The sequence below is a fragment of the Aulostomus chinensis genome, chromosome 19, assembly GCF_037954235.1.
Source record: "Aulostomus chinensis isolate RoL2024-O1b breed Wild chromosome 19, RoL_Achi_v1.0, whole genome shotgun sequence".
NCBI lineage: Eukaryota > Metazoa > Chordata > Actinopteri > Syngnathiformes > Aulostomidae > Aulostomus > Aulostomus chinensis.
Genome location: NC_141338.1, coordinates 17,710,000 through 17,730,258, shown reverse-complemented (window position 1 = coordinate 17,730,258; position 20,259 = coordinate 17,710,000). Strand labels below are relative to the sequence as shown.

The 20,259-nt window shown below is 43.0% G+C and overlaps 1 protein-coding gene across 3 annotated transcripts in view; it reads left to right on the top strand.

Moving 5' to 3' along the window:
* Nucleotides 1-225: 225 nt before the first annotated feature.
* The window catches only part of lrrtm4l1 (leucine rich repeat transmembrane neuronal 4 like 1), a 72,244-nt gene continuing 52,210 nt past the window's right edge, over nucleotides 226-20,259 (top strand). For all 3 annotated transcript variants that reach the window (XR_015110412.1, XM_086187547.1, XM_086187545.1), the window contains exon 1: nucleotides 226-670. Coding sequence is in view for 2 of the 3 variants with exons in the window: in XM_086187547.1 (XP_086043673.1) it covers nucleotides 667-670 (4 nt within the window). In the remaining variant the exon portion in view is untranslated. The remainder of the gene's footprint in view (nucleotides 671-20,259) is intronic.

Below are 20,259 nucleotides of genomic sequence, written 5' to 3'. Positions count from 1 at the left end.
TAAAGGAGGAGGGCTCCTGCGTCAGTGCTGCAAGAAAACAACAACAACAACAACGAATCTCATATTTGACCATATGTGCGCCTGCGGCTGTTGAACAATGCACTGAATGTTTTCTCTTTCTTTTCTCCCACATTTGCGCGCCTGCATACGCCCCCCCCCTCCCCTCCCTCCCTCCCCCCTTTTCTTCCTCCGGGTGCGCGCACACGAGACTCGCTCGCAAATGCGCTGCACCGGAGCCCCTGACAGTTCCCGGTCGAGCCTGCTGCTTCTCCGGACGCTGCTGATGCGCTGCTGGATGTTTGCGCAGAGGACCGCTGCCTCCTCCGGCCCCTCGGCGCGCTCGCAGCTCCTTTTCACCTTTCAACTTTTCCTGGGGAAGACGATGCTGTTTTTGCGCTAAAAGACAACCCGCCTGACTCGCGACTCGGGGCTCGATGACGCGGTTATCGGTGGCTGTTCGGTAAAGTTGCTCTGCGCCAGTGAGCATGGAAACAAACTTTAAAAGGTTTTTATAAGAATAGAAGAGTAGAAGAATGAAGGCAGGTGAGTCACCCCTCGCGTGAGAGGCGCAGGTACCGGAGAGGAAAGGCGGCGACACCGAGGAAGTCGTGATCTGTGCGGCGGATTTCGCTACGGAGGACGGACGGAACGCACCGATGAGACACCATGGGTAAGTCAGTGGAGGAGGGATGTTTTTTTTTTCTTTTCTTAGATTTTTAAATGTAGATGCTGCTCATCGTCACTTGTGTTAGTTGATGCACTCTTTGCAGTACCAATGTGGGCTGATCTGAGGGCTCTGGCGCATCTGGGAGTGCGTGGATGTGATTCCTGCGCAGCACGCTGACATCTCCGGTGATTCAGAGCAGGACTTTCCCTCACAAATAACTCATTAGCGGGATACTGGAGAGCAACAGGGAGGTTTCTATTTACGGAATTCAGCTGGCGGGAACCTTCAAGCTCTTGAATATCCTGGGGAAGAATTGAATTCTCCAAGCTTTTTTTTTTTTTTTTTTTTTTTTGAGATGGAAGTGATGTAACTAGAGCCAGAGTGCCAAAATTGCGCAGCAGATCATCTTATCACTCAGATGGGGAGACAAGTTTATTCACATTTAATGACAGAGATCTGGTCGGCGTCCCCCTGCTCGCTCCTGTCCTGTCTGACATGTTTGCACTCCGTATCACACCTCCCGTCTCCTCTCGACTGTCTCATCCCACACTGCCGATCACCTCCTCCATTTTACTGGCTGTGGGTGCTTCAAAGCTCATTTCAGCGCTCAGCCTCTCTCCAGCCTCCCAAACCCACACTTCTTCTTCTTCTTCTTCTTCCTCTTCCTCTTGTTCTTCTCCTCCTCAGAGCTTCAGAGGATTTTGGTTCGCAGCTCTACTCGATCTCCTGGGGCTCCAACTGTAGAACTGCGGAGTTGTCACGGAAATACAGGATGAAACGCTCATGATCGCTCACGTCCTCGCGTCCCCTGCCGCGATTGAATATCGATTATGTGGCGATTGTTTGCGCGCGCGCGAATACATAACGCACGCAGAGACACACGCACGCGCGCGCGCATGACTTGTCCGTCAGGAGTTAAGCTGCGGAGACCTCAGGAATACACTCTAGTTTTCTTTCTCACTTGTTGGTCTGATGCTGATTTTTTTTTTTTTTTTTTGGGAGTATTTTCTTGGTTTCAAACTGACTGACAGTCTGGAGGGATGAACGCTGCCCACACATCTGCACATCTCACCAGCAGCAGCCTGGTGCCACAAATACATACTGAGTGATGCCATTATGAGCCATAATAAGACGCTGCAGTTGTTGGACTTCTGGCTGAAGCTGGCTGATGTTTTGTTTGTTTTTTTTACTGGTGAAAAAGTTTTTGTCTTCAGGATGAAAAATAGGGACTTGAACCAAAGTGCACGATTCTGACAAGGAAATACGGATTTTGATTTGGTTTGTTTGGACTGATGTTGCAGTATCGATATGATCCGTGCTGTCAGAGGTTCTTTTATTTACATTGGAAAACAAACCCATTAAAATGATACTGGGGAGATTCTTGCATCTCAAAGATGTTTTTGTCTAAAAAATATCATGTGTGGGCAGAACATCTCTGCAGCACCACAATGTTTGATTTGAAAGGCTATTTTAGACACAGAACTTCCTGCGGTTTGAGAACTGGATTAGGCGATATTGCGATTTCAATTAAATTTTGATTAATTTTGCAGCCCTAACGAGGCTGGAACCACAAGAAGAACTTACCCTTTTTTTTTTTGTTGTTTTTTTTTTACTCGACGATTGGTCAAATAACTTGATTTTAATTAAGTAATCCGTCTGTTTCTTGGAGCCGCCATGAAATAATAATTCTGGCATACTTTGCACGAGTTGGATAATCATGAAAGACGAGTATCAAATAAAAGCACTTTCAAATGAATGACATGTAAGAACAGGAACATAACTATTTCATGATGGAGTTGAATCAACTCTCGAAAAGTTTGCAGCTGATTCAGAACCAGCGGCAGAGGAGCAGGAGGCTGACTGAGAGCACCAGTGGATGCACGGTCAGATGCCTCCAGTCAGATTGATAAAGCCTAGTTTCTTTTGTTTTCTAATTTTCTGCATGGAAAAAAGTAACCTTTGGTCAGGCTTTCCATTTAATGCTGCAAGTACTGAATTGTTGATATATGTATACAGTATATATATATACTGTAGACACACACACACATACACACGCACACACACCTAGGTCATATGTCCTTTATTAATTATCTGTTCCCTGAATAGCACTTTTTATAAAATATCAACCAGTAGGCAATTTTTTTTTCCCACGTTTGCCGCTGTGCTAAAAGAGCAATATCTGTGACGGCGTCGACACGCAGATTTTATCCCTCTTTGTCATACGTGTGTTTATGGTAAGAGCTAAACACGGCTGCAGCTGAAGATTCTAGTAGCTGAAAACATCAGTAGGTGTTACCATGACAGGCGTGTTCTCACGCATCTCCTTCATTTGCAGCAGTTTATTAATATTCACTTCAACACCCCCCCCCCCCACACACACACACACACACACACACACACTTTACCTCTGGGTCATTCACTGGAGGTTTTTCAGTGCTGTTGTGGTGCAAAGCCTTGAACTGTCCCAATATAATTAAGCTTATTTTTACCTTGACATTTTCATATTACTGCAGAAGACTTCCCCTCCTAACAGTGTTTACTATTAATTGAACTGTGAAAAATGGTCCGAGACAGACAAAACATTTGGGACAAAGTTTGGCAGTAAGCAGAAGCTGAGGCTGCACTAAACCAAAACTCTGGAACAGTGGATTCGTGTAATCTGTGTTTTATCAGCAAAAAAGACTCAGACTTAAACATTTGGCTGTCATTTTTACAGTTGGACAATTAAACCTGATTTTAACAAGAATTTTCGGCCAAAAATGATAAAGTGAATATGTGATGTACTCTGTTTTGCATTCTGTTACTCTGGGGTAAAAAATCCAGTGCAGGTCTTTCTTCTACAGTGTTTATCCCTCCTGAAAAGTCCAACCTGAGGCAGGTTGAGGGCAGGATAACAGCAGAAGAGCCTCTTGGCGACAAGCACAGTAAAACCAATCCAGCTGGTCAGAGAGAGTTTCAGAGATTCACACACTGGGAAAGAAACCCTAACTTAGAGTGAAGAAGCGTGAAGTTTGTCCAGAAACCCCAATGATCACCCCCCCCCCCCCACATCCAAAGCTTGAATGAAAGAGTTAATCTGTGAAATAAGAATTAACCTCGATATTAGCAGGATTTGGGGTTTTAATTGTTTAAAAATGTCCGCTAACGTCTGCCAAGGAGGTCATGTGATCAGCACTTTAGCACTAACGGTTGTGGATGGATTTAGATGAAATTAGGTTGGATAGAAGAGGTGCCATCAGTTTTGGACTCGATCCGGATCTGATGACATCATCGTGCCTTGTTGGAGAGACATGCAGTCTGAGTGATTGCCAGCATGTCCCTGGCGACAGGAAAGGACGCCAAAAGTACCTGCCAAAGTTGACAGCGCTTTGGCGGCATGAGCACGCAGCAACACAACTGTTGTCGTATTTTGTGTATGGGAGCGTGTGACATCCCCCTTTCCCAGGAAACCCCCGCTGACTAAAACCAGAGAGATCGGAGACAAAACCACCAAAACAGAAATGTCTTCTGGGAGAACTGTGAGCCAGAGAAGGAGCGTTGTCATCATGGCGGCACGGTGTTATTTCTTCTGCAGGTTCATGCTGGTAACTGTACACCAAACTTGGTGGAGGCGTGTAGAATAGTCCCAGGAAGATCCCACACTGTCTGGAGGCAGAGCAGTCATAGTGCCACCAGGTGGCAACAGGGAATGCAATGGGTTAATTCTAAACTCAGATTTAGTCAGAAACTCCTTCAGAAGTTGTGATGGGTTGTTAAGAGATTTTGTTAAACTAGGTTATCAAATCAGTTTCGATGTTTCACCATAGAACAGGAAGCTAGACTCCACATGGGCAGGTCTTTTCCGAACTTCACAAATTTGGGAGTCCCTGCCTGAAGGCGTCGACAAGATGAATTTAAGTCACAGCTCCACCTAGTGGTTACAAGAGGTAAGACTGATGCCACATTTGCTTCAAATCAATCAATCATCTTCAAAAATTACTCTGTTGTTCTGCTATATTTGTATCACAGTTCACACATCAGACTGGTTCTTCATGCCAAATCCAAATATTACCAGGTTTCACCTCCGTCTCACATTACAGACCAGGTCCTCACCCTGATGTGTGTGTGTGTGTGTGTGTGTGTGTGTGGGGGGGGGGGGGGGGGCGCTCCTCTCTGCTTGCGGCATCAAAAAGAGCCTGAGCACTGAAGCGCCAGGGGCTGAAAGTCTGGCTTTTTTGGGAGGTTTTCACTCTCGGAGCGCTATCTAGTAAATGAAATGTTCCTAGTCGCCAATTTGTTCTTTCCCTTTTTTAGCCTTCAGTTTAGTCTCACACACAGGAAGCAAAGCCGGCTGGCAAGTTGTAATTGTGTAGTTGTAAATGTTTGTAAGCCTGGGTGGCTGCCAGTCAGAAGAACCACACAATCAGACTGAGGCCGGCCTAAGTTGAGGGCTTAAAAAAAAAAGAAGAAAAAAAAAAGTGCAAGAACAAATTAGTCTGCGTGAACATGTCTCAAAGGAGGACCGGTTTGTCCCTGTGGATGTTTGAAGCCAAACCAGGGACATGGATGTCACCTACTTCCTCTTCCTCGTGCAGACACTCATCTTGTTGCTGCTGATGGAGGGACTGAAGAGGTTTTGTGACAGAATGCAAACTATGAGTATTATTTCCTCCCTCTTATTAAAAACATTGTAAAGGGCAGTGAAAAAAAGGATTGAGAATTCAATATGAACTCAAGAACAAGGTGATAAAAGGCTGCTGGTTAAAGGTCACGTTTGGTCATTTTTTAGTTCTGTATGATGTGTGGCGTGATCTCATTCACGGCTCTTAGTTGTGGTGCATTACTTGTCATGGATATTTAACTTGAAACATTTCCCGTCCATTTGTAATGCCTAAGATGAGCATAGCGACAGCGGGAACAGGAAATTAACGCCGTAATCTGATGGAACAGTAAAAAGTGACCGCGTCCTTCAGCCAAGACACGGCCCTCGCCGGGGCAGTTCACCGACATTCATCACAATACATCCAGCTGCAATTTTTTAATTAGAGGACGGTGCGATATTTGTCCAAAGGGTAATTTATACAAACATCATTTTGAAATAAATATTGTGGCACTGCAGAGAGGCCCTGCCAGCACATCTTATTCTGCCAGTTTGAGAAAACATCTTTGTTTGGTAAATGGACTCAATTTTAAATGTAGCGCCTTTCTGCCTTGATGGCACTCAAAGCGCTTTCAAGTGTCGTCTCATTCACACGCACTTATGGTGAAGGCTGCCATGCAGGCGCAGGTGCAGGGAGGTTTTCTAATAAATTTTGTTTTAAAAAGGAATTCTCTATTGTCAAAGATATTCAATCCCAGTTCTTTTAATGTGGAAAACCTTCACTTCAGTGCCGTTGACAGTGCTGCATTCAGACTCAGCCTAATTAGTTTGGTGGTCTGTTGTATTGTTCAGTGGTGATGGTTCGGAATGAACGAGGCCAGACGTTGATCTCATCACTCCGACGCTGTTATTTCATGAAACCTGAGATACAGATTTGATCGCAATTACCAGAAGTTTCCAAAGGAAGAAAACATCAAGTCAGAGTCGAGAGTCTAACCTGAGAGTTGGAAGAGTTAATAAAGCCGGACTGACCTGCTGTCATCAAGAGCTGGTAGTGTGTAACCTGCTAGTCCAACTCTGCGTTCCCCCCCCCCCTCTTTCTCTCTCTCTGTCTCGCTCTCTCTCTAAGATTATTATTCAACTGGAAAATGACATGTAATCTCATATTATATGAGGCAGACAGTATTTGAGGTGTAAACAAATTTAAGAGGAGTTTGGTGAGAATCCAATCAGTTTACCGGTAGCTATGCAAATTAGTTTCGGGGTTCTCTGCAATAAAAAGCTGTCTGGACGTTCGAACTGCTTTGCGATCTCGGCTGCTACTTTCTCACCTGGTTCTCCTTGCTGTCTTTTTCTCCCCCCCCCATCCTTCTCTCCCTTCTTCTCCTGTTCATTGTGATGCCAAGCGTGACCGACACTGATGCTCCCTTCCATCAGTTTTAAAAGCGCCACTTGAATCAACACAACACGCAACATGCTCATATTTTTTAATTCCCCGTGATTGTATCACTGAGAATTCTTCAGTAAAAAATGGACAGCTTCCAGAAATCATAGTTTTACTCTGAGGTCACCATCAGAAGGTGAGATAATCCTTAAAGGTACATGCTGGCTTTTTGGGAAACACTCTTACTGCTCATCTTTTCTTTAGATCCTTGTATTCCTGCCTGGCTGCTAGTTAGCGTAGCTGCAGTGATTCTAGCAGTGGAGCAGAAGAGAAAACCGAGCTTAAAGTAAAAAAATACACTTTCATCCTAAACCGTCTTTGTATCCATTAGTAGAACTATGATTGTGTTTAAAATCAGCTGTAAAAAAACTACCAGGTGTGAAATGGAGCACTGCAATCCAACAATTTCCTGCAAGGGATTAATAAAGGATTTCTGATTTCTGATGTTGTTTCATCAGATACCTGGAAGTGCTGGGACTGCCTCAGCCTCTCGTCCCGTCCTCCCTCTGCTCAGCTCCTCCTCCGTGTATATTCCGCTTCAAGTAGCTCATCACAATCCCAGCCAAGGAACCGCAGCGACTCTTATTTTTCAATGCTGAATGTTATTGTCATCTCAGCCTCTTCAATTCCTGACTTCAAATTGCTGTTGGGAGAGTCGCTGCGTTTGGATTACTGCACAGCTCGTACTACTTCCTGCTGTTCACGTGCTTGGCGCCGGTCGAGGAGTCACCATTAACACAGTTAATGTGGCACCACACTGACAACACGATACAGCTGCTTGTGTCTGTGCTGTATATTCTGTCAGTTGTTCTTGTCACTAAGCAGCAGCTCTTCGCTCTTTCAACTCGGGCTGCAATCAACCGAAGAAATTCTTGGTCGACTGAAGCCCTAAAATTTAGACTAAAAATTGACTAATTTTATGTATGAAAACTCTACTGTGTCAACTATCAGCACAAAACCTGTTGAGGAATATTTAGACAATTGTTTTTGTCAGGTTATAATAACTGACCGACGCTATCATTTGTCCTGCGCTCAGAGTGAGACTGAACAGAGGAGCTCGGCATCGCCGCTGAGACACAAATAGACTTTTAACTTAAAACTTTACGCTCAAACACAAAAGGCAAGTCCACGGTAAGAATTTTTACAATTACAACAAAACAATTATTAGACTAAAACATTGAAATATCAATTATTGATATGTTCATATACTCAAAACTGACGGGGCAACCTAAGGTGGACACGTTAGCTCACCGTTTCTAGGCGATACGTCGTCGTGTTTGTGGTGGCGCTGTGACATGAAAACTGTTGTTTGCAAACTTTGCATTCGACTTTTTTTCCATCATCTACTTTCATGACATGCTGCCACGCTGCACAGGTCTTTGACATGGTGGACGAGGACTGACTTGAAATGAAACCGTCAAAATTAAATATACATTCATCAAACCACCAGACGTTGGCCTTCTAGTACTCTTCAGTCTGTCTGTCTCTAGCGGGTCGGCCGAGTCCAAAATAGCAAAACCAAGGGGGGTGTTCAAAGATAGATTGTTATCTGTGAAACGGGTGCTTTCGGTACTTTCCTCCTGATGAAATTAACGTGGTGAAAAAATCAACCAATCAGAATTTTGGTCGAGCCGGAACGTATCGACTAATAAATCGACCAGTCGACTGGGGGATTACAGCCCTACTTTCAACACTGGATCGGCTGATTTCTCGTCTGAGTTTTCCTCACAGATGCTGGTGCAGGAGAATCTGCGATAACTTGTCTCTGGATGGTTTGTTTCATTGTCACAAAAGAGTGATAAGTTGTGGTTTTATTTTGAAATTGCACATAATATTTTCATATTTTGTCTTGATGGTACATGCAGGTTTTATTCAGAGGGGAGGTTTTAATAGCGGACACGATGACTTGAGCAGATGTATAATTATTAGATATTCATGACTCAAAGTCACTCTAATATCAGGCTGCAGTGTGTGTGTGTGTGCGTGTGTGTGTGTGTGAAAGAGAGAGAGAGAGAGAGAGAGGGAGAGAGAGAGCGCTGCAGGCACCAGACCAGAACGATATGGTCTTTTAGCTCCTCTGAAAAGTCACTTTTCCAAGTGAAATTCCATCCAACACTTCTCATTAAAGCTGCATTTTCCACAGTGGCCAGCTTTCATGGCCACACAAAACCTACCAGTGCAAAAATGTTGACATCCAAAGTAACCAATTAGACCTTCTAAAGGTCTCCCTCCTCCTAAATTAGACTGTAGAACCTTGACAAGTAGAGTTAGTAGTTTCTACACAGACGACTATTTAAAGTGCCGTCTGCTTGCTACTAGAAATTAAAGGTAGATCAATTTATTTGTTGGCTGGCAAAAAAAAGAAGAAGCAGAAAAGTTATTCTAATTTGTAAGACTTGTTTATATTTATCTGGCTTTTAGGATAGGATTGATTTACTGTTTGTTACCATGGAAACAGAAAAAGTTGTTAAATTTAACCAACCTCAGGTGTGACTGAGGGTAAAATACAACTGGAGAATATTATTAATTTATTATTAGAATCACTAGCTGGAGCCTCATGAATGTCCAACTCAGCTGTGCTGAGAACATGGATGTGTCTTTAAATTGTTAATAATGTATGCGAATACACTTAGCTTCCATGTAATGGGCTAAACAACTTATAAGGCGTGATCGTGCTGACAACATGGGCCACTTGCCAACAAAATGCCATGTATACACAAATTAAATGCATATTTTGAACGTTATGTAGGTATTGTGCTTCTTGGCACTTGTGTTGCTAGGCAACATCTATTCATATTTAGACAATGTCAGTGATTGCCTTCAACATATGAAAATGCTGCATCTTAACGAAAAAAAACCCCCAAACAAAACAGAATTGTGCCGGATCTTTCTACACAACATGATTAGCTTTGCCTTTAGAACAGAGATAACATTGCAGTGCTCTCTCTCTCTCTCTCTTTCTCTCTCTCTCTCTTTCTCTCTCTCTCTTTCTCTCTCTCTCTCTCTCTCTCACACACATACACACACACACACACACACACACACACGCATTAGCTCTCTATGGCTGTCTTGCTTCCTGTCACACTCTAATCTGTGACTTTTGGTTACATTTCTTCTCCGCCTTCCCCTGCAGCTGTCCCTTAGACCCGCTGTGTTCCTTCCCTCCTTCTGCTGCCGCTGCCCAGACTCATGCAAACATCGCATTTGAATATCAGTTTTATTTCTTTCTTGAACCAAGGAGAATTTAGAACATCATTCGTAAAACCTCATTGAATAAGCGTTTACACGCACACTAATATTCCACTCTGAATCCAGAAATGACATTATTCAATATTCCCAATCTGAAAACGGTCATGTAACTTATTCCAGTCGGATTTCCAGAATTCGGCCTTTTCGGAATTTTTCATTTAGGGATGAAGACATGAGAGATATGCTGATATAAGTCAGGTTTTTAGGAACAGTCTTTGGACACACAACAGGCAGCGTATTCATCTCTTCTCTGGGTCTCCTCGTCGATTCGTGACCTTGCAGCACACGACGTCTCACTTGCTCCCAGCCAGGTGTGCAAGTGTGCTCACGAATGCTGCTCACAAAAGATACAAGTCATGTAACTTCCCCATATCAGTTCCCAGTTAATCATTAAACATGTCAACACAAACGACGCAAATGCAACCATGTGCATTTGGAGAAATTCTAACTCACAGCTAAGGACTCGTCGTGTGTAATGGTAGGTTTAGACGGGAGGGAAACTGTTACAGCAAACTTTAGTTCCACGCTTGGTCTTTCTGACAAATTGAGCCTGTTGAAATTTCTTGGATTGTTAAATGAATTTAATTTTCCTTAAACATGTAAACAACTTAGTTGAAATATGATCCTTTTCTGAATCATTCAGAGTCCATTAATGTTCAGGTCAAATTCCTGAGCCTGTTCGAGAGACGAAGGTGGGGTCGTCGTTCCTCTCCTGTCTGATCAAGCGTGAAACACTTTGCATCAAAATGTATGTGCATGAAAGTAAAGTAAGAAAGTTACATGTCTACTGTCAGGACATTTTTAATGACTGCTGTACAAGTCCAAAGACATATTCTGGGTTTGCTGTCCGCATGTATGAAAGCTTCTAAAAAGGCCGAACCCTGGTAACCCACCTAGAAAGTGCAGCTTACGGAACCCTTTTGATGATCATGTGCATGTAAACGATTGTAAGCGTCTTTCCCTCGCTTGAATGAAAACAACCTGCATTAGACGTGGCATGAAAATATCGTGGGGTAACTGACAGTTAATCCTCCCTGCCAGCCAATTAGATTTCACACTGGTAACGGATAAATGTGAATGATAAACACTTGAATCAATAGACATGGCGAGCAACACGCCTGCACCGCACTTAAAGTGAGAAATTGATGTACATTACATGCAGATTGGAGTGCGGATAAATAAGAATTCTATATACCGTAGGCTGTCAGTCCCATTGCTCTTGACTGTTAATTGTTAGACTTTACAAATCAATACGCTTGAGCATGGCATTAGGGCTCTGAGTGTTAATAATTTAGGTCTTTATCCTTCTTCCTATAAAAGAAGCAGCGGCTGCAGCGACCTCCATTTCTCTCCTTCACTGGTGCACTTGGTCATGGACTCACGAACACTCACTTACTACTTCCCTCACAAATCCAGACAGAATAACTCAGCTAACCAAACCGGACGCTCATCTCAGTTCAATTTTTAATAGGTGCCGTCCCGTTTAAAGAGCATTTTGCAGTTGCTGGTGTGTTTTGTAGCAGCTAAACTGTACTGTATATCTGCACGCGTCTTGTTCTGGCAGTAGAACGTGTATTCGAGCCTCCTCCCATCGTAGCTTCTATCATATATCAACCATTTTCATGCTTTTGCTGTAAATTGAAATTATGGCAAACTCCAATTTTCTAATTCATGGGAGTAAAATAATGGATTTTAAGTGTGTAAAAGGTACTTCATTTCAATATTGTAATGCCAGTGTGTCCAATGAATCACTGTTGCATGATGGGCCCTGTGACCGGTAATATGTCACATACTTGTGTGCCCTGGAAGTATTTTTAATTTTATGTGCCTTAAATCTGACTGAACCCACTCAATAATGTAATATATCACACACACACACACAGTAGTGCCCTAGAATTCTGCTTGCCTAAGCTCCATCACACATCACACACTTTAAAACTCTTGGCTCCTGAGTGAGAGGAGAGGACAGTTAGGGAGGGGAGGCAGGAGGTGGAGTTGGAGGATAATAGGCCCTTATCTTCCATTTATACAATTTTTAATGTATGAGTGGGTAAAAAGAGAAATGCAGAGTTGAAAGCCTTTTATACAATGAAATACAGACTATCTATATTTAAAAATGAACAATAAATGCAATGAGTTCACATCTGATGTTACCTTCACCAGTTTACAATCCTTTAAAAGTATATGCAGTGGACCATCTACTAAGAAATAGATACATTTAGAAGTATTCTTTACGTTCTCTTAATTTCTCTGATGTGCCTCAGCGTTCGGCCTTCGCACTGTTGGCCAGCCCACTCGGGCACTCTGGGTAATAGCCTTCGCATTGGTGCTCAGACCACTGTGCATTCAAATGAAATATCAACTTGTCGCACCGCCAAGGAACACGACAGCTGACTCTGCAGGGGCTGCCGGAATCACTTTTATGGAATTTCAAAGAGGTTACCATTGGAGACCGACCTTTGGTGAGGTAATTGGGTAAAAGATATATTTTAGCAGCTTACATAAGAATTTGGCTTGTGAGGTTTGGTGCATTTGCGAGCCCATTTGAGTTGAAGCTTCGTGTGAATGTTGTCGTTTAACCCCAACAAATGCAAAGATGTTGAGTCCCGAGAGAAGCAGCAGCACACAACCTGCTCTATTTAATGAATATTTATTGCTTGCATTTGCATTTTCATCAGACACAAAGTGTGTTAAGGCATTATTTGTTGCACGCAGTAAAAGAAAAGGCAATGTGCTCTAGTTTGCTTTCACGTACAATCATCCTGGCTCAGTTGCTCTACACTGGGTTTAACACAAATGTGCTATTAAATCATCCTCTATTCATGGGTAAACTGCTTCAGGAACGTATTTTAAACGAGACAAAAGATTCTTTAAGATGCAGCTGCATCTTCAATCTAATGGCATATTTAGTCAGGCAACTTGAATCCGAGGATGACTACCAACCTTTGTTGAACACGGATTCACCGCTAACTGCCATGCTCTGCTGAAGCTAAATCTCTCCCAAGTATCATCATTTCTTATAAGTTACTTGTGTTGATTTGATGGAGCAACGTAAAGGCAGGTAGGGAATAAACACATATTTGCTAAAGAATTCCTCCTCATATATTCACCTAAGTTGAAAGTATTTAAGTGACAGATGTGTTTGAAGCTGTGTCTTGACAGCCAATCAGCATGAAGTTGGAGGTGTGATGTGATGTTGACGATGGAGGGCCAGCTGATAATACATTGCTTGTTCAGTGCCCGCCAGTGTCTGTGGATCACAGGTGAGAATGCTGAACCGTACCGATTAAAGGTTTAAATGCTTTCATTTTCTCCTAATAATGCTTAATGTGGGCGGCACGGTGGTGCAGTGGTCAGCACTGTGGCCTCACAGCAAGAAGGTTCCAGGTTCAAGTCTCCATGTTCTCCCTGTTCCTGTGTGGGTTCTCTCTGGTACTCCAGCTTCCTCTCACAGTCCAAAGACATCAAGAGGGGACGAGGCTGATTGATACTCTAAATTGACCGTAGGTGTGACTGTGAGTGTGAATGGTTGTCTGTCTCTATGTGTTGGTCCTGTGATGGACTGGTGACCTGTCCAGGGTGAACCCCGCCTCTCACCTGAAGGCTGCTGGGATAGGTTCCCCCCCCCCCCCCCGCAACCCTTAACAGGATAAGCAGCAGAAAATGGATGGATGGATGCTTAATTTCCATCAGCAGAAGGAGTGCAACAGCAGTAGCAGCGGTATTCCCTTCCTTTTTCTTGGACGAGAATACATGCAAGGCTTTCTTTCTTGTGGGGGGAATAAAAACTGACTAAACGTGTGAATGATGAATGGAATAACCTACCGACCACACCCTCACAAGTACAGCAGGATGTAAATGTTCTTTGCATTGGGTCGACCACAGCTTCAGATGCTTTTTGAAAGACGTTTATTTGTCCCCTTTTCGACTTCTTGATGAATTCAGAGTTCAGAAAAGCTCCTGGAAACTGAAGATCAGCAGAACCTTACTAAACGTCTGTAAATGCATCGCCCAGTATAATTCACATGTTCAGAGCCTGAACTAGACACTTTGGGTTTTGGACAGTCTCCATTAGCTTCAAGCTAAAAGTATGTGGCTATTCGTATTTCTAGAGTGACCAGGAAAAAAGTTACCCCTTCTGGTTGAAGACTTTAAGATTTGAACCTTGTTAGGGAGAGAGTCACCATTGTTTATGACACCGAGTGGTTATTTATGGCTTTCCGCGCCAAAAGTGGCTCAGCTCTCCCAAGATTCACAAGATCTCCTGAAGCCTCTGGCTACAATTGGTCATGCTCTACTAAGAAGAGAAAACAGATGTATGTTCCTCACCACATGTGAGCAAATCTCTTCAGAGGAGAGTACAGATCTGATAGCGGCACCAGTGTGAGCTGGGGTTGTGTTTTCTCTCGATAGGGACATATAGATATCTCTCATTCTGGCTGTCAAAATAAGTCTCATCGCTTCCCATCTAAAATGTCACACCAATGCAAGTGCTCTTGTCTGTTTCTGTTCTCATTACAACTCCCCAACTGTGGGATTTATTCAACACCGGTTTATCTTGAAGTATTGCTGCTGTTGGTCATTGCAAAGAAACTCTAGACACTCAATATCTGAAACACACACACACACACACACACACACAATGGATGACACAAGAATAAAACCTGATTAATGCCTGAAAAGAAGACCACAATGAATCAGTCTCTTCTAATGCGAAAATCTCTCCACCATGGGAGCCGGATATACGCACGTGCAATTGGATTTCATTGCTCTTTTGTCCACACTGACCCAGCGTGTGCCATTTAAAGATGATGTCACACAGAAATGTCAACGGGCAAGTGCAGCTTTCTATCACAGTGTACAGCCTGGGGGATTTTCCACCATCTAAAATCTGTCTTTGGGATCACTGGCCTTCTAACTGCCCCGCTGAGATGATCATTTAGGGAAACCTGACGAGTGTCTGCGGATGCTTGGCCAGTTCACAAAGTACCTAATGGAGGTGAGGCTGCATCTAATGCTTGGAGGACATGAGAGATTTATACATGGCTCCCATTTGAACCTAGCTGATGTCTCCACTCATTCATGTTTACTCCTCATCCTGTAGCACATCTCCCTCTCGTGCGTCTGTGGACTATTTCTTGCCTTTGCATAATGAAATACAAGCAAATGGTTGCATTATTCCTCTATAACTCCAAAGATAAGTAGGATATATAAGATATTGAGATTAGTTTTAATAAAGTATGTTAAAAACCACATGGTTAGTGCAAGGAATTGTTTTAGTGGGATGTATTGGGGAATCTGCTTTTGTTGACAGTAGGTTTGATCACTGTGTATATTTGATTATGTGCCTTTGTTTTCTTGCGTTGGTTTTGACTGCGCTATTAAGTGTCGGAGTCTTAACACATCTCATGATTGTCCAGCTGCAGATCAACCCTTTCTTCACTGAACAGCCTTGAACTAGCAAACAAATCAGCCCAGAACAATCAGAAAGTGCTTTCGCGACACATTTTTTTGCTTCCTGCATGGCATTCAACACTTTGGTCCCTTAACCTCATTCAGTGAGACATCAAGGCGTTTGCGACGTTTATGTATTCTTATTCTAACCTCAACCCTGATCTTTTCCGACTCCTAACCAAGTGTTTTTTTTGTGACCTTTAACACAGCTCTGCCAAAGGGATCCTTAGATTTTAGGTTTTCCACTGAAAAGAAAAGGGATCTGTAGTATTTTATCGCAGTGATTTATTGTTCAGACTCGCTTTCAGTGTTGTGCTGGAAGGCTCTGCCCTGTGCTGGCCTCGATCTCATGATCCCAGACTGGAAGAAAGACTTACTTGCCAGGAGCCAAACCCAATCAACATTTAATGAGCCGTTCCCAGTTCAACTGTACATGTCGTGTGTACTCAGACTTGCATGGATTATTCTTTGAGGCAGGCTTATGCTACTGGCAGAATCAAGCTGGTAGACACCTTGCGTGCTGCCTGGATGTCTTACACCTGTTTTACTTGACTTGAGCCCTTTGCTCTGGGAGCACAATCCATTAACAAATGTCCTCCCGTCCACTCAGTTAACTGCCGCTCTTGCGTGAGACATACCTCACAGTCCACCAAACATCGAAACCAACACAAGCGGCCGGCTCGTAACTTTGGTGAAATGATGAAACTGTTCAGACATGAAGATTCTTTTACCGCATCACCTGTTTCTATTGCCTAAGACCGAAACCGTCTTCAGAAGCACACCAGTGTACTGCTTGGTCATGAAATGACATCGTTTGTGCTTGGCTGCCATGTTGGAACCAATCGCCACCAATGATGTTGCTGCGCTCATGCATGACACGTCATCGTTTCACAATGGATGTCTATGGGGTGTTCAATGACCCATGGAAAAATAATAGTGCATAGACATGGCACCTGACATGTCCTTAAAAGCGGTGTGTTATTTACAGTATATGCAGTCCAGCAAGACCACATTGAAGGTACAGGGTTGTGCATCGCCTGCTAAGTTAAACTACTCGCTATTTGAAAGTACTTGTCAACAACTTTTGCCCATTTTATTGTTTTCTCTTCTGTTCCACAGATCTCCTGATGGCTTTTAAATTATTTGTCTTTTAATGTATTGATTAAAGTATCATGATATTACATCGTGGTATCTGATGTTTAAGTGTGTTCTCACACCATTTTATGAACCATCAAACAGTAATTTCTAATGCCTGAAACAAAAAAAAAGACATTTGGTACTTTGTTTTTTGTTTTTGTTGTTATTTACATTGTTCCCCACTTTGAACAATTTGAGTTGTGAACCTTGGGACTGGAATTAGAATTAGTGTAGGTGGAATTTTTGGTTCTGAGGTTAAATGTGTAGTACCTACACATCTACAGGTATGTGCAGGTATTTGATGATTTCTTTACATGTTTCTTTTTTCTGGCCCAGAAGGGAGATCGGCTCATCAACGGCTTCTGTGTTTGTTTGTTTCACACAACTGTCGCCAGTGCAGGGACATTCTACCACGGTCCCCCGTTTCAGTCCCCAAGCACGCATTTTAAGCATGGCAGAAAGCAGCGGTGCACAAACATCAGACGATATGAGATTGGGGAAAGAGAAAGTGATGGAGACGCAGAAATAATAAAAGCCACCAAACGTCATGCACGCACAGATTTATTTGCAGGGACAGGGGCTGCAGCAGCACCTTTGGCAGCAGCAGTATCACCAGTAGAAGGCGTGGGTGGTGATGCCCATGAGTGAAAGAGTGAGAGGGACAGCAGGCTGAATGTGTGACAGGAAAGAGAGTGAGCTGCCTGAGATTAAGGACAGTGCGGATGTGGTATTTTACACAAATACTGGACCGGGAGCCCTAGTAACCATATGATTTTTAGTTAATCGTGATTAATTGCAAATGAACTTCACCTTTTTTACATAATTATCTCTTCAATATGTACCTTAAAATGAATATTTTCAAGTATCTACATGGCTACTCCACCCAAAAAGTGTATTTCGCCTTTCATTTAATCACAATAAGGTGTTTTGAATTTGGATTTTTTCCTCATTTATCATTTTTTGAGACCCAAGAATGTAAGGCGAGCCAGCCAGAGTTCAAGTGGCTTTCAACATTCTTATAAAATTCAAACTTAATCCACTCTTGCACTCTTTTAGTGACCCAACAACAACAGGAAATGTGGTTCTTTTATGCCAAAGAGTGTGCATTCTATCCAGGTATTCTTTAAGTACCTCTTCTTTGTCTTGAAACAATGCATTACCAGGAAGTTAAAATCATAAAAGGTAACTTTAAATCCTGTCCATGATGTAATAGTTCTCCCACTTCCCAACTCCATGTGGCAGTATTACTAATTAAACCCCCCTTACACTCCGTTCCGATAATGTTAAAAAAGGCACCTCTGTTGCCTCTCCTCACTTACACATCCCCACCATGCTGCTTGTCATCTCTGCCTCAATCCAATTTCCTACTCAGAGACATTTCAGCCTGTCGAAACAAAATGAATACCCTCCTACTCGCTCTTAATTGTCAAATCTGTAGCTGTTCACAGCACAGCAGCTGCAACAAAAGCATGCATGAGGGCAGATGGGTGCCTGAGGGGAGGTAAAAGTACTGTTCATTTGAAAGCAGGAGGAGACATGAATAATCTTAGCCTGATCATTACTCAGTGTAAGACCAGAAGAGGGTTTCACATGTCGAATGTGTCCCTTGGCATGTAGTGCAGTCAGAATGTATTAGGAAAGTGATGCATCTTGTGGTTTGGAAGGTTTAATTTGAGCGTTAATATCAGATTAAAAGATAGCTCCTAAGGGATGAAATGTAATTGGACAAGTAGGCGTAAACATAATGTTATGTCACTGTCTTCTTTTCAAACGCGTTCAGTGACTGAAGTTTCTGACCCATAGACATCATCTCTTCATCTTCTCCGTGATGCTCAGCCGGGCCTGCAGCCATCTCACGTCTTCATTTTCTTGAGATTGTTTTGCCTTCATTCTTATTTTCAGCATCCATCCATTCATTTTCTTCTGCTTATCCTGTTAAAGGGTCATGGGGGGAGCCTATCCCAGAAGCTTTTGGGCGAGAGGCGGGGTTCACCCTGGACGGGTCACCAGTCACCAGTTATTTGCAGTATTTAGTAATAATTTCTGTCAGACTGTACAACAAGCACTGCTCCCAGTAACCACCCCTACCAGACCCTGGACAATCTTTGGTGTGCAATATTTAACACTTGCTGTGCAATAGCCAACACTTATGCTGCTAGCATTTATGTGGTTGATTGTAGTTTATTATGGTGTATTATAGTTTTATTGTAGTTAATTATAGTGTCTGCTATTTATTGCCCCTGTATTTTTCTGCTGCTGCTCCTGTTTCTGCTGTTGTAACAGTGCCAATTTCCCCACTGAGGGACGAATAAAGGTTTATCTTAAGTTTGATTAAGCAGTCTCAACAAAGTTTTTGATGGCAGGCTCAGCTCAAAGTCCTATAGTGATATTGGAATTAGTCCTAGAACTTGGACATAAATCAGCATTTTTAAACCTAAGACTCCCTTCTCCAAGCCAATGTGGGTTCTGAAGTTTTGGGGTTTTTTTTTAATGGTTTTTGGTATTTTTTTGTTAAGTGCCTGAAATAAGGTCAGTGGTTCACACTCGCTTAAAAAGGAGAGCTTTAAACATGTCCTGGTGTTTGTAATGGATTTTGGACTCCTATGGAGCAGCTCGACACCACTGGCTGTAGAGAGAGCTTTGAGGGTGCTGTGCCTCTCGCTCCCTTTCTTCCTGGTACTTTTTTTGCATTCTACTGTATGTAAACAGTTTACCAATTCCCTTTGTCCTCCCCTGTGTACGCCTCTTGCCACGCCCACTCCTCTCCACAGATTAAGAAAACAGTCCAGTATGAAGAGCTGTGAAAAACAGACAAGTATTTTTCTTTTGCCGGCCTAGAAAACAACAGCTTTATCCACTTTTGCCTGGTGATTGCCTCTCTAGGAAAACGAAACAAAGTTAACGCTCCCTCACATGAATGAACATTTTCTAGGAGCCATTGTGCAGTGTGAAACGATGAGGCGAGCAGCCCACAGCAGTGAACCTTAAGGAGCTGAGGATGGACGGGTTTAGGGCTACGTGCATGCGGGATGCATGTCTGTGTATGGGAGTCTGGTACACTTTGACGTCACAAAACCAACTGAAACAGCCTTCGGGGCTGACTTCAAAATGTTTCGCTTGAGTGTCCGACAATTATCGGTACGAAAAGACAATTCCAAATTTTGAAGCATTTGTGTCTTATTAACAGCGGTTGATAAAGAGTAGCTTGATGAGGAGACACCATCTAGAGCAGGAACTCTTTGTGGTCAGGTCCCGCATCTACAGAGCAGTTCCTCATGGCATAACGTTAGCTCTGTAGTTGTATTGATTGCATTTATGCTATGAAAATCAAAAGTGGTATTTATTTATGATGTCTCAAAGCTTTGCTCTCCACTGTCACGGCCGGGCTTGGACGCAGTACACAGGCGCAGGGTTCAGGTGTTTCAATAAAAGCTTTAATTAAGGTTTCCAGGCAAATCCAAGTTCAAGGAACAGAATATAGGCTATGAACTTCTTATAGGGTCACCGCTCTTCTGTACAGGAAGAGGCATGGCTATGGAAAAGAAAAAAAATATCACTCCACTACAAGGAGGAATAAACACAATAGGCTATTGAATGTTAAATGAATCGCTCCAACCACAGAGGAAACAAGAACTTGAAATAAAACGCATAAACAACAAAAACACTCCTAAATAACGGGAGGCACTAAGTTATGAAAAGGTAAGGAAACAAAAGATCACTCCTTGCAGA